Below are 12184 nucleotides of genomic sequence, written 5' to 3' on the forward strand. Positions count from 1 at the left end.
TGAATCTGTCATGCAACTAATTTTTCAGGGAAGGTTGGAGACTGGACAGAAACTATCCAGATTAATTAGTTTTTCAATAGATCATAATTAACATCAGTAAGAGTTAAGGATTCATGCATAATGCTAAATGACTGTTACCTAAAAACCAAACTATCCTGCAACTGTATCAGAAAAATATAAGAACTAGAGCAGGGGTGTCAAACTAGCGGCCTTCAGGCCGGATGTGTCACATGCTGGCCCCATCCTTGGCCGGTTTAGCGAAGAAGAGAAAAGTCCTGATATGTCATGTGACGCCACCATGACACCACGAGTTTGATACCCTTGAACTAGAGGAATATATGAGCCAAGGTTTGTGAACATTATGTTAAAACAATAATTAACTCTCTGTGACCAAATGAAAATTGACCCATCTGACATGACTGAATTAGAAATTCTTTAGGAAGGACTAACCCTAACCCTAACCTTAATGTTCTAGATTATGAACAATAAAATGAGATTGTTTCCATCACAAGAATAAGTAAGTGTTTTTCCTGTCTACATTTTCCAAATGCAAGAAGTCAAAAATGTGTGCATTTTAAACTCACTGTCAGAAAACATTCAGTCACTGTAGCCACTGCACTTTAGGGTTATATCATCCAGTCCAGGACATTTTTTACAATCAATTTGACTGCTGATGTAGATCAGCTGCATGTCAAGAAGACAGAGAAACATGATATCTCCAAATTAAGAAAAGGAGGATACATTTTCTGAACCTACTTTCCTTTGTCACTTGGTTCTATCTATTAAATTGTGTGACGAAAAGACCTGTCAGGTAGAAAGTAGGGGGTAGAATGGGATAGGCTGTCCTGGTGATAGAAGACAGTCTTCTACTGGCAGCTTAATTTGGTCTGTCGCTCAGCAGTATATCATTGTAGTTGGTCAGCAATAAGTTATTTGACACTGGCATTACCACCATGGCTGAGCAATGGAAGGTTCCTTGTTTATAGGTAATGTGGCAGCAGCAGAGGCATCTCAGTATGATTGCCTCAGTGCTTAGGGACCTAATACCTCTCCCAGGGCAGTGTCTTTGTTGGCATTGTGAATGAAGATTTCCAGAGTAATAGTTTATCCTTGAAGTTTTTTGTTGGAAGTTTTCTGCTGCTTGCTCTCCTTGCTCTCAGAGTAGGCAAGCAGTTACAGCAACAATGAGAAACAACAAAGCACCAATCACTTGTTGGGCCCACTTGGGGTTGAACCTGAGTCTAACAAGGAAAGAGTGTTGATATCAGTGTCAGAATCAACAATGTGAGCGTAGTTGGGAATCAGTCGAAGTAATAATATTTTGCCAAAGCCAAATTTGTATACTAATGTATACAATAGGCAATATCCAATCCATTTTTACCAGCATTCACCCCTAATCATCATACTGTGATATTAAATAAATCATATCCCTTCTATATTATCCAGCTATTGCTTCTACATTGATCTGGTTAGCTGAGACATGCTGATACCTTCAAGCGGGCTATGTATCCTATCTGAGTCTACAGAATTCATCAATATTTTATGAAGCAGCAGTGATCTTATTTTATCTGACATAGCACAGCTTGCCCTTACACATAATAAGGTAGGACCCACTGACAGCCTAAAACATGATTATTTCAGCCAAAGTTTGTATAGTTAAAACCATTTAGGATAATGCTTAAGGATCTCAGTGAAATACATTTTGAATATGATGTTTTTCAAAGCACTCCTATGTGATCTAACATTTCAAATAATCTTGGTTAATCTTCCCATTCTCTTATTGGCTAAAATTCTAATTTCTGTAATTCTAGAAATGGCATCTAGATTATCTTATCTCAGAGGACTACATAGATTTCCAATGCTATAGCAATGGCCTAGTAGGTTCTGAAAATTGTTGGTAAATGATTGTATAGTTATGTTTCTGGGAGTCAAATTTGCAAGTGCTTGTTTTTTCCAAGACAAATGCACCTGTCCTTTTCCTATAATTTCTGCTGGTGAATTTTCTAGTATTTTTTAATTTGGTTTCTGATCTATAAAGGAAATATAATAAAATATTTACATGACATTTATACACAGAGGTAGTATGCCAGATGATTCTCCAACTGATTTAGTAGATATTTCAGCAATGCATGTTAAAAGAACATTATAGTCTTTATTCCTACAGGCAAATAAAATCAAAATTTCTTTCTCATAACTTGAAGAGATTTGTGTATGTATAAAAACCCACCATGATTCAGACATGAATACACACTACCAGTTTACTATGGCAAGATTTCTTAGAATGGATGAGAAAGAAGATAGCATTCATCTTTCTATAGGTGACGAAACCCAGGAAAACCATAATACCAATGTCTTAATATCAACCTGCAATATGGACTAATATGGATTAATAGAAACCACCAGGTTTAATATGATGCAGGGATCAGAAAAATGTTTCTGTTACAGTCTGGAATCGGTTTCATACTTTCTTTATTAGTCACTTATTTCCAGTTGTTTTTTTCCTTTTTGTGAACAGAAAAAACTGTGGCACAGACATAGAACATGTCTAGAGGATCATGAACTGCATTTATGTAAGGCTTTTCCTACCTGAGATGGAACTGATTTTTTCATTGATATTTGCAGATGTCCTCGTGCTGTTATTTGCTGCACCTTACATTTGATAGAACACGCAGGCTTTATTCATTAACACCATTTTTTTTCCAGCTCCTCTTATATCAGATGATTTACCATCCTGCTTCTTCTCCAAGCACAGACATTGTTTCCTCACAGATTTAATTCCTCAACTGAATAATATCTTCAAAAACTGGATAATGCAGCAGTATATTCCCATCTTAGAAATAAGAATTTTGGTGAGGGATCTTTAATAATGTCTTGCAGAGGTTTGCAACAATGAAGGGTCCTTGGTGTTCTCTGAGTTTGGTTATTTTTATTGCAGACATTTCATTACCTAAACTAGGTAACATCATTAGTGCCCTAGTGGGAGAAGTTATCCATTTAAGGTGATAAATAGATATAATGTAAATATTTCCTAGCTACAATATTCCAGTTTTAATTAGAACAGTGACATTGAGGAAGGGATGTGCTATATTTTCTTTGAAATTGCTATTTTGGGTTTTAATATAATCTCAAATTAAATACAGGCCTGAAAAAGGAAACCTAAATTCTTTTTCAACTCACAGCTGTCAATAACAGTAGAGTGAAATATGAGTTAATTCTGGAAAATGGCAAAAGAATGGAAGCAGGAAAAAAGATCAAACATTCCCCCCCACACACCTCCTAATGTTGCTTTTCAATTAATCTTTATCCACTTAATACCTAATTTTAAAAATAAATTGTGTGTGTGTAATAAAACTATTTAATATACGAAAACTAAAATACATATTGCATTCTTTTCAAAAGAAATTGATATTTTACGTTCCATTTATTTAAAAATTTGAAACAGGTGGAGATAGCATTTCTCCATTGCAGCCCCTTCAGTCTAGAACAGCTTCCCAAGAGAAAGCAGATTAGGACCTAACCCATGGTCTTTCAGAAAGCCATTTAAGCAATGCTGTTTTGGAGACCTTTTGAAGCCCACTCAGTGCCAGTGGGATGAGGTCCAGGTGAACATTTAATTGAGGTATTGCTGAATAAAGTTGATTGCTTTTTTATGGCTTTATTGTGAACTGCTGGGAGTTATTTAAAGCATAGCTGTACAGGTAATCCTCAACTTACAACAGTTTGTTTAGTGACTGTTCAAAGTTACAATAGCATTGGAAAAAGTAAGCTATGACCATTTTTCACACTTATGACTATTACAGCATCCCCATGGTCACATGATTTACAGTCAGATGCTTGATAAGTGAGTCATATTTATTATGTCCCAGTGTCCTAGGTTCATGTGAGTCTTTCTTGTGAACTTCTGAGAAGCAAAGACTATGGGGAAGTCAGATTCACTTAACTGTGTTACTAATTTAACAACTGCAGTGATTCACTTAACAAATGTGGAAAGAAAAGTTGTAAAATGGGGCAAAACTCACTTAACAAATTTCTCATTTAGCAATGTAAATTTTGGGCTCAATTGTGGTTGTAAATTGAGAACGATCTCTACAGAAATACCAAAAATAAAATGAATTAATATAAAATAAAAATCAATTCAAATAATGATTTTGCACATAGGTGCAAGATGAAATTAGAAGCAAACCAGCGAAATGTTTGGGCATTTGCTCAACCTACTTCAATTCCTAAAGTGGGAAACCTGAGCATTGTCAGCCAAACAGGTGTTCTTTGTCTGTGGGCTACCTTAACTGAATATTCTCTTTGTTTATAAAATCTGGATATTCTAAGAAATAAGTGAAAAGGAAAGTAGACAGCCAAGGCAGCCAGCCAACATCCTTCTTCATAGTGCCAATGTTCTAATCCCCTGTGTCACTCTGCCATCTGATGCCCAGACTTCAAATATTAATGCAATGCTAATTTGTGACTTCCTGACCCCCACCCTTTCTGCTCTAACTGGTACACAGTACAAGTTATGTCTATCTCCAGGAAGAATGACGAGTTCTTTTAACTTTGCTTCCTTCTGATTCATATTCATTGGTTTGTTTAGAATTTCTGATATTCCTAAAATTGAATCTAGCCAGAGAAAACTATATTTGCCTCATCTTCTTTCTTTTCTCCCAGATGGATTCCATAAACAAATGGCAATGCAAGACAGGTATGTAATTTTTTTGGCCGTGTCCCCAGTTCTACCTAGCTATGATATGCCCTGGCAATGTTTCTTTGCTTTTCAGTCAATATGTTGTTTTCATTTTGTTCCCATCCAAAGCGAAAGACAATCTTAAATAATGGGAAATTAGATGATTGGTAGAGACTTGGAAAGAATCAAAAGAAGAATAGGGTCCAGTAATTTTCAACTGGTGTTGCTTTCTGCTCACTCAGGGGCAGGTAGATAGCACTTTAACTCGACAAATCCCATAATTAGAGTCATCTTTTCTGCCTGCTGGAGCACAAACACTGTGAGTTTTTGTAGGGAGAGGTAGATCTCTGCTCAGAGATGACCAGAGACCAGGAGATGCATGTCTGTCTCAGAATACATAAACCTCAAGGGTTCAGTTCTGCTACCTCATTTTGTTTTGTTCCTCTGTTGGGGTTCCCCAATATCAGATAATGCATTAATTGAATGAGAGACTATTGAGGCTTTCTTTTTAAGGGTGAAAAGTAACATTATATTACTAGCGGTAATATTAACCGCCCAGAGTTGCCTTGTGGTAAGTTGGGTGGCCAATAAATTTAAAAAATAAATAAATGGTAAGTTACCTCATTATATGATAAATGTAAGATAAATGTTCCCCTCAAGCCAAGTTTTTTTATTTTATTTCCCAATCTAGTCTATACTTTTCATTTTGCTCAATATTCTCCCATCCAGTTACTAACTAGGGTCAACAAGGTGAGAGGGATGGGGTGGAGTTATTAGGGGGCTTGGGGGGATGGGGGCTATCTTTGTAAGTCACCCAGAGTTACTGAGAGTGGGCTGAGCAGTCATATAAAAGTTCTTAATAATAATAAACAAAAAAGCTTAGCTTCCAAGACCAAAGGCAACATTATATTGAATTACTGGTAATAAGCCAATACATTTCAATCCAACTGGTTAATCAGGTTTTTAAAAGACAAGTTGATAGCTCAATTAAGCACTTAAAACTTTTTAGTAGACTAAATATAAAATAGATTTAAATATAATGCCAAGGCTTATAAGATAAATAGCATGCCCATCCCTGCCTTAAAACCTTCATTCACTAAGGATACATTTATACAGGGCAGCTACAAAAAGTTTGTGAAAACAAAACCCTATTTCTTTGTGCCTAGATATAGACACCTCAGGAATTGCATTGAAAGCACAGAGAAGGTACTTGTAAACAATATGTAAATAAACAAGCCATATGCTCAGTGTAGCAGCAGTGCATCTGAAAACGTCTTTCAGACTGAGTTTTGGTTTCTCATCGAATGTATAACTGCATTTTTCTGTTCTCATGAATAAGAAGAGAAAGCAAACTATGTGTTTGTCTCTTTGTCACATTAGGACAATTCTGACAGTGAAGAAGCTCAAGTTTTCAAAGTCAAAGTATTGAAGCAAAAGAAAACCAATATTGATCAAATACTAAGAATTAAAAATTGTCCGCAGATGTTGAATGGAGATATAGTTATGGAGAATAGCCAGGTAATAGCTATACTGGTGGGTTTTGGATTTTATCAGTTTATTTTGGAATGCTTTATTTCAATATTTTATTATTTATGGAATTTATGTGTGTGTGATTCTTTGTAGATGCTAATACTGCATTAATCTCTCAAGCAAGATTAGACATACAGTTGTTCTTAATTGAATGAGTTATTTGTGGTACAGAGGCAAGTAAGGTCTGGAAGTTTTTATTTTGATGCATCTTCAAATTGCTTTAGAAATGCTGGAGACTTGTTATTTGTGCCTAAGTGCATGTCTCTGGGAAGAATCTCGGTCTCTCCAGATGTACTGGGTTATGGCTCTCTCATTTCTTTATCATTATTTGCAATGCTAACCTGATTGAAATAGAAGTTCCAGCTTCATTTCAGCTTTATGATTTCTTCATAGAAAGTCAACAAACTGCTTTTATATTTCCAGAGACAAATGTATATGCTTGTTCTATTTTGAGATAGAAATTAAATTGCTATCAAATATAATTGATAAACTTGGCATTGAACTCTACCACATAAAGGGAAAATCTGTCTCTATTCCTGGGTGTACAGTATATCAAGGACCTTCAGAAAATAATGTGTATCAGGGAACAACATATCACAAGCACACCAATTATCTTCTTCTAAACTTCCAAGAAGGAGGTTGCTCCTATGCTATGTCTCTGCTACAGAAGGAATACACAAACTGAAATTTCTTGTCCTCTTCATTGTATTATGAGTGAGCTCACAATGCAAAACCAACTCTCCAGCTCATAACCATTGTATATATACAATTGGCATGCCAAATTGACTCTCTCTTGGGAATGGGCAGCCAATTGGTAATGTAGCAGAGCTTGGAAAATTATTTTAAAAATAATAAAGAAGTAAATGGCAGGGAGAACAATGGATATAATCTCAATTCCAACCAACTCCATAATAAACAGATTTCTCAGTGTTCTCCCTTTCATGTATAAACGTTTAGTTCAAAATTATAATAGGGTCATTTACAAGTTGGGAATGAAACAGAAAGTGCAAGCTTAGTTCTCTTTTTCAGCATATGTTCACTGAACACTTAAAAAAGAACTAATATGAGGAGATTGTGAAGAAAACAAAGTCCAAATTAAGCAACTGCAAACTGTTCTATTTTCATTCCATATTAATTGTTCATATTGAATAAAAATAGCACTAAGAGCACTAGCTGTGAATTTTATCATATGACTGTGAATAAGTCAGTTGTCCCAGGACATTTCCACATCACAACTCTACCAGTTTAAGGTAAATTCTGGACCTTTATGATTCCCAAAATACCGATATTTTTGAAAACTGAGTTGATTCTTTTCTAGTTCAGGGTTGGTGTATTTGAAACTATACTAAAAGAAGTATTTCTTTGGAATTCTGCTGCTTTGAGGGGCTTATGAGAAATCAATTTCTTCATTTATAGAAATTTTTACGTTAGGAGGCCTCTCTGCCTTTAGGCCTTAGCTGCCTCAGTATGTTTTTCAAGGAAAATGTGTTTTAACAGTTTTTGTGATTGATCAGACAACTATACACAACGTATATTTATTTACCATAGTCATTTGTTGTATTTGATTAATTTATTTCCTGCCTTTGTTCTGAGTGTTCAGGGTATATTTCCCTAATTTTATTTCCTTCAACAATCCTGTGAAGTAAATTGTACTTGGAGAGACTGACAGTCCCAAAGAAGCTTGCTCTATTTTGTAGCTGAGTGAGGATTTGAAACCAAACCTCCCTGGCCCAGGTGGACTAGCTTAAATGCTACAATACAATGGCATGGATCAGTGAAACTGCAGATGCAAGCAATACATTTTATTTTCCTTTGGAGTAAGGATTAGGGAATTCCCATTTCTTCAGGAGCTGTCTATCTGATTCTTTTTTAAAAAAGTTGTTCTCAGTATTGCACAGTCAGGGATGATTTTGAGAGATTGGGAGTTTTAGTGAAATATCCAATGCCATTCTAAAACTCTTGTGAAGATTGTGCCCAATATAATAGTATCCACAACTCATTTTGTATACCACATTCTTCCTTGCTTTATATTGTTAATATAAAACAGTTTGATATATCATGTCTGAAAAGCTAACTTCTTTTTAACTGTAAATTTCATGACCTAAAAACACAAAAAGGGGTTCTTATTAGCCATGAGCCAGTTACTGGATTGGCTAAATTTAATCCTGAATTCTGAGTATTTTATTCAGAAATTTAACATAAGCTGGTAAGATTTTTATCCAGCACCTTTTCAAGAAGCTTAACATGTTCCTTAATAGAATGCTTGATTCCTCCAATTCCTTCCTTCCTTTTACTGCGTCCTCTGTCAAAATAGCTTTCTTTCCATTTTTTATTTTATGTATTTTGCAATGCTCCAATAAATAATACTTTAATAATATTAAGGTTTTATTTTTATTAATTGGTTTTCTGCCTGATAATTTTTTAAAGTCCATTAAAGATAAATGGAGTCTATTGAAGATAAATACATTTCTAAAGAAGGCAAAGATTCACAGTAGAATTCCTGTCCATTGAGTCTTTCAATCTGTCTCATATCTTTCACATTCGTTTGGCTTTCCTATAATCTTTCTTGGTGATTTCTTTCAGCTAAGCTTCCAAATTTTATTTGATTTTTTTCATGTTGCAAGGTCATACTATTTGGCTAATCAGACATAGATTTTCAGAAAAGATCAAGCTAACCTACACATTTCAGTTTTCTGTTCGGCTCCTTTCATTAATCTTAATTTCTTGAGAAAATGTTATTATAACTTTTTACTTATATAACTATTTAAACTATTTGAAGAGACATTGTGAGATGTTCTTAAACTTTGAAATAGTTGTCCCTATATAGGGTGGAAAAATGAAGAGACAAAATACTGTATCAAAGCTAGACAGTCTCGGAGCACTGGATATTGATGCCTTGGTGCCTACCCATGATGAGCAAGGTTTCTGTATCCCAGAATGGAAACGGCAAGTGATGGTCAGAAAATTACAGGCTCAACTAGCATATGAAGAAGAGGAGGACAAGAAGGTATTTCACTCAGCTAATAGAATAATAAAGTGCCTCTTCATTTCTTTTCTAACTCATATTTATTTATTTATAATTCCAGTTGAATATTTTGTTTTGAACTCACTGTGTTGAAAACTTCTTTCTCCCAAATTCAGGCCAGGTATAAGGTACTACAGAAATCATTAAATTTGTAGTGGATAGGTGGTGGTTGGGGTTACATCTTCTGTTTTTTGGGGTGGAACATATTGTCCTATTTAATTTATATTTATGAATAGAATTACGATGTAGGTAGACAAACATTTACTTGGATTCATTTCTTGTTGAGACATCATGTTATCTTAAAATATCTTCCAGTTGCATACTTGTGGTGTCATCAATAAGGCTTGATGACTCAAATGTATCTAAGATTCTGTAACTCCACTTGAAAAATTTGTCCTTGTCCTTGAAAAATTTGTTCATGGCAGGCTGAGAAGTAATGCCTTTGAATGAACATGACTTGATACAATTTCTTCTTGTTTTCTTTTTTGCCCTACCCAGAACAAAGAAAGCTGGGCACTAGATACAGATGTCTGGCAATACTCGCAGGATCACAAGGCTATCCTTGGCCCTTATGGGGAACTACTAACAAATGACGATTTGCTGTACTTAGAGAACCAAGTTGAGAAGCTGCAGATGAAGAAGAAATGCCAGGAGTTTAAAAATGAGCTGGGACGTCTAACAGAAGAGCTACAAAGTGTTTTTCCATCTCCCATTATCAGTGTCACAGTCAACCCTCAGTTTCTTCCATCTTTCTCCCAGGATGACAACGAGGAGCTACCAGACTGGTGCAATCATGTGTCTGGAATAGTAAAATATATGTCTCTACTTCTTAACAATATAAATAAAACTAAGAAAGAGGGGGCTAATGAGAAGTCAGGCAAAACAGGTTTTTTCCTAAAAGATACATCCAACAAAGAAATCATAGAAAGTAGTGTCTCTGTGCAAAGTCTGAGAAACATTTTTGAAAAATATAATCTTCTGAGTTACCACAAACCTTTTGAACCCCAAGTTTTGAAGAACATGTCCTTGCAACATGATGCAAGCAAGGAGTCAACACTTCAAACATTATTTAGCATCTGTAAAACCAAGAGGCAATTAAATGGTAGAGAACATAAGCTTGGAGATGTGGAAAGTGCCAGTGATTCCAACATCATCTATAAGCAACTGTCCTCTAAAGCAGATGGGAGCTGTGTGTCAATAACACAATCTGCCATCCTCCGAAAAGAACGAATTGTGCTACTTTTCCTAAGTCATTGGAAGAAATCTGCATATGCTCCTTCTTTGAAACTGCTGACTAGGAAGACTCTAAGTACTCAGCAGCCTATAAAAGCAGGTCTTGTAGAAGTTATAGCAGAGTTCAGAAAACAGCAGGATCCTTTGCAGAAGCCCTTGAAAGAAATGAAGAGATTTGTCCATTTAGTTCATCAGAGATATGCTATCAAGAAGATAATCAGTCACTGGAAGGATGTCATTTCTTTGCTATCATATCAGGAGATCAGATGTCAAAGTCATGAGCACACAGTCTATTCTCCAGAACAATTCTTACCCTATGTTAAGGGCAAGCCTACTGATTATAACAGTTTGAGTCTTGAGCTATTTATGCTTGGCTACTTCCATATCCTGGAACTAGATCTATCACCTGAAGAACGTAAAGGAAGACATCTCCTTTGCTTTGAAGTTTTCAATCACTTGAGTCGACATCAGTGGGAAACAGTGCGTGCCTTTCACAAAACAGTGATTGATGAGATTGCAGCAGGCAAAAGAAACTGGAAAGATAGCTTTGAAGATATCAAGGAACATTTTTTTGGTAATAACAACATGACTAAAACCACAGAACTCCAAAGGCTGTCAATAGAAACAAATCCAACAACAAGAACCAAAATGAGGATATCAGCTAGTGTTCATGAGCCTGAAGAGCAGGTCTCAGGAAAATACTTTGAACTAGGTAACTGTAATAATGATGATGTCTACTGTTACATTGACAGGAGTTTTGCTTTCTGGAAAGAAAAAGAAGCAGAGATCTTTAGCTTTAAAGAATCCGGACCTTTACATTAGTAATCTCTGTTGTAAGTAAGAATGGTGTGCAGATTACACAAAGAAGCCTGCTGCTATATGGTTTATTACTTCAGGGATATTGCTGCAATTAGCAAACATAAACTCTTTGGGAATTACTAAGAAAAATCTGCAAAATTCATGTTATCTAAACAACAATAACAAAATGACACAGCAAAAACCAAACCCCAGCTAGACTTTTGTGGTGTAAAGAACTATCAATTAAAAAGGTGTCATGCCCCTGTTACAATCTGACTCCGAGGAAGAGGAGGAACAGCCGAAAGGGAGTGGGAGTGTGGCTCCAGAGGTTGTGGAGGAAACTGGGGAAGGGCACAGGCCGGCTGGGCATTCAGAGGAAGACCCAGGCCCATTCCTTTTTCATCCTAGGGCATGCAGGGAGGAGCAGATAAGGAGAAACATGAATGGCATGGTCTGAAGGGGAGGAAAGGGCCTTGATCTCCTTCATGGGCTGCAACTGTGAGGACTATTTAAAAGGACAAACTGCGCATGGGCCAGTGCTGGAAGCAAAGCGTGAAAATATTTCTAGTTTGTCAGTTCTTATCTGAGTTCTGGCATTCTTCCCACTGTGTGTATTTCAATATCTGTGGATGTCTTCAAGCCCTTATCCTGCCTTGTCTCAATAATTGCTTCTGTGTGGTTTGTGTTGTTTTTTTACTATTTATAATTCATATATATTTTGAGTTTGAACGGAAATTCTGAATAGCAGCTGCTAACATATGCATTTTGTAAGTTTGTGATCCAATATCCTGGCAGACTCGCAGCATATCTGCCAGAATGTAATGAGCAGTAGCCTTTAACGGCTGTAAAGCTCTTTTACAATCTGCATAAGCATTTTCAATAGCTAACTGGCAAAGAAGTTTACCAGCAACTTCCTGATGATC

At 36.0% G+C, this 12184-nt stretch overlaps 1 protein-coding gene across 3 annotated transcripts; it reads left to right on the forward strand.

Annotated features, from left to right (window-relative positions):
- Window positions 1–4494: 4494 nt before the first annotated feature.
- ESPNL (espin like) lies at window positions 4495–11429 on the forward strand. 3 transcript variants are annotated; one of them, XM_087933037.1, is made up of 5 exons: window positions 4495–4575; window positions 4660–4693; window positions 6056–6208; window positions 9033–9212; window positions 9729–11429. In XM_087933037.1, exons 3-5 carry the CDS (start codon window positions 6158–6160, stop codon window positions 11283–11285), a joined length of 1788 nt encoding a protein of 595 aa, XP_087789163.1. In that variant the 5' UTR covers window positions 4495–4575; window positions 4660–4693; window positions 6056–6157; the 3' UTR covers window positions 11286–11429. The 3 variants fall into 3 exon arrangements, with proteins under 3 accessions (XP_087789163.1, XP_087789165.1, XP_087789164.1); XM_087933039.1 differs by having other exon boundaries at window positions 6056–6193; window positions 9019–9212; XM_087933038.1 differs by having other exon boundaries at window positions 6056–6193.
- Window positions 11430–12184: the final 755 nt, after the last annotated feature.

The sequence above is a fragment of the Pseudonaja textilis genome, chromosome 4 (assembly GCF_049901715.1).
Source record: "Pseudonaja textilis isolate UNSWEBS1 chromosome 4, rPseTex1.2, whole genome shotgun sequence".
Classification (NCBI taxonomy): domain Eukaryota; kingdom Metazoa; phylum Chordata; class Lepidosauria; order Squamata; family Elapidae; genus Pseudonaja; species Pseudonaja textilis.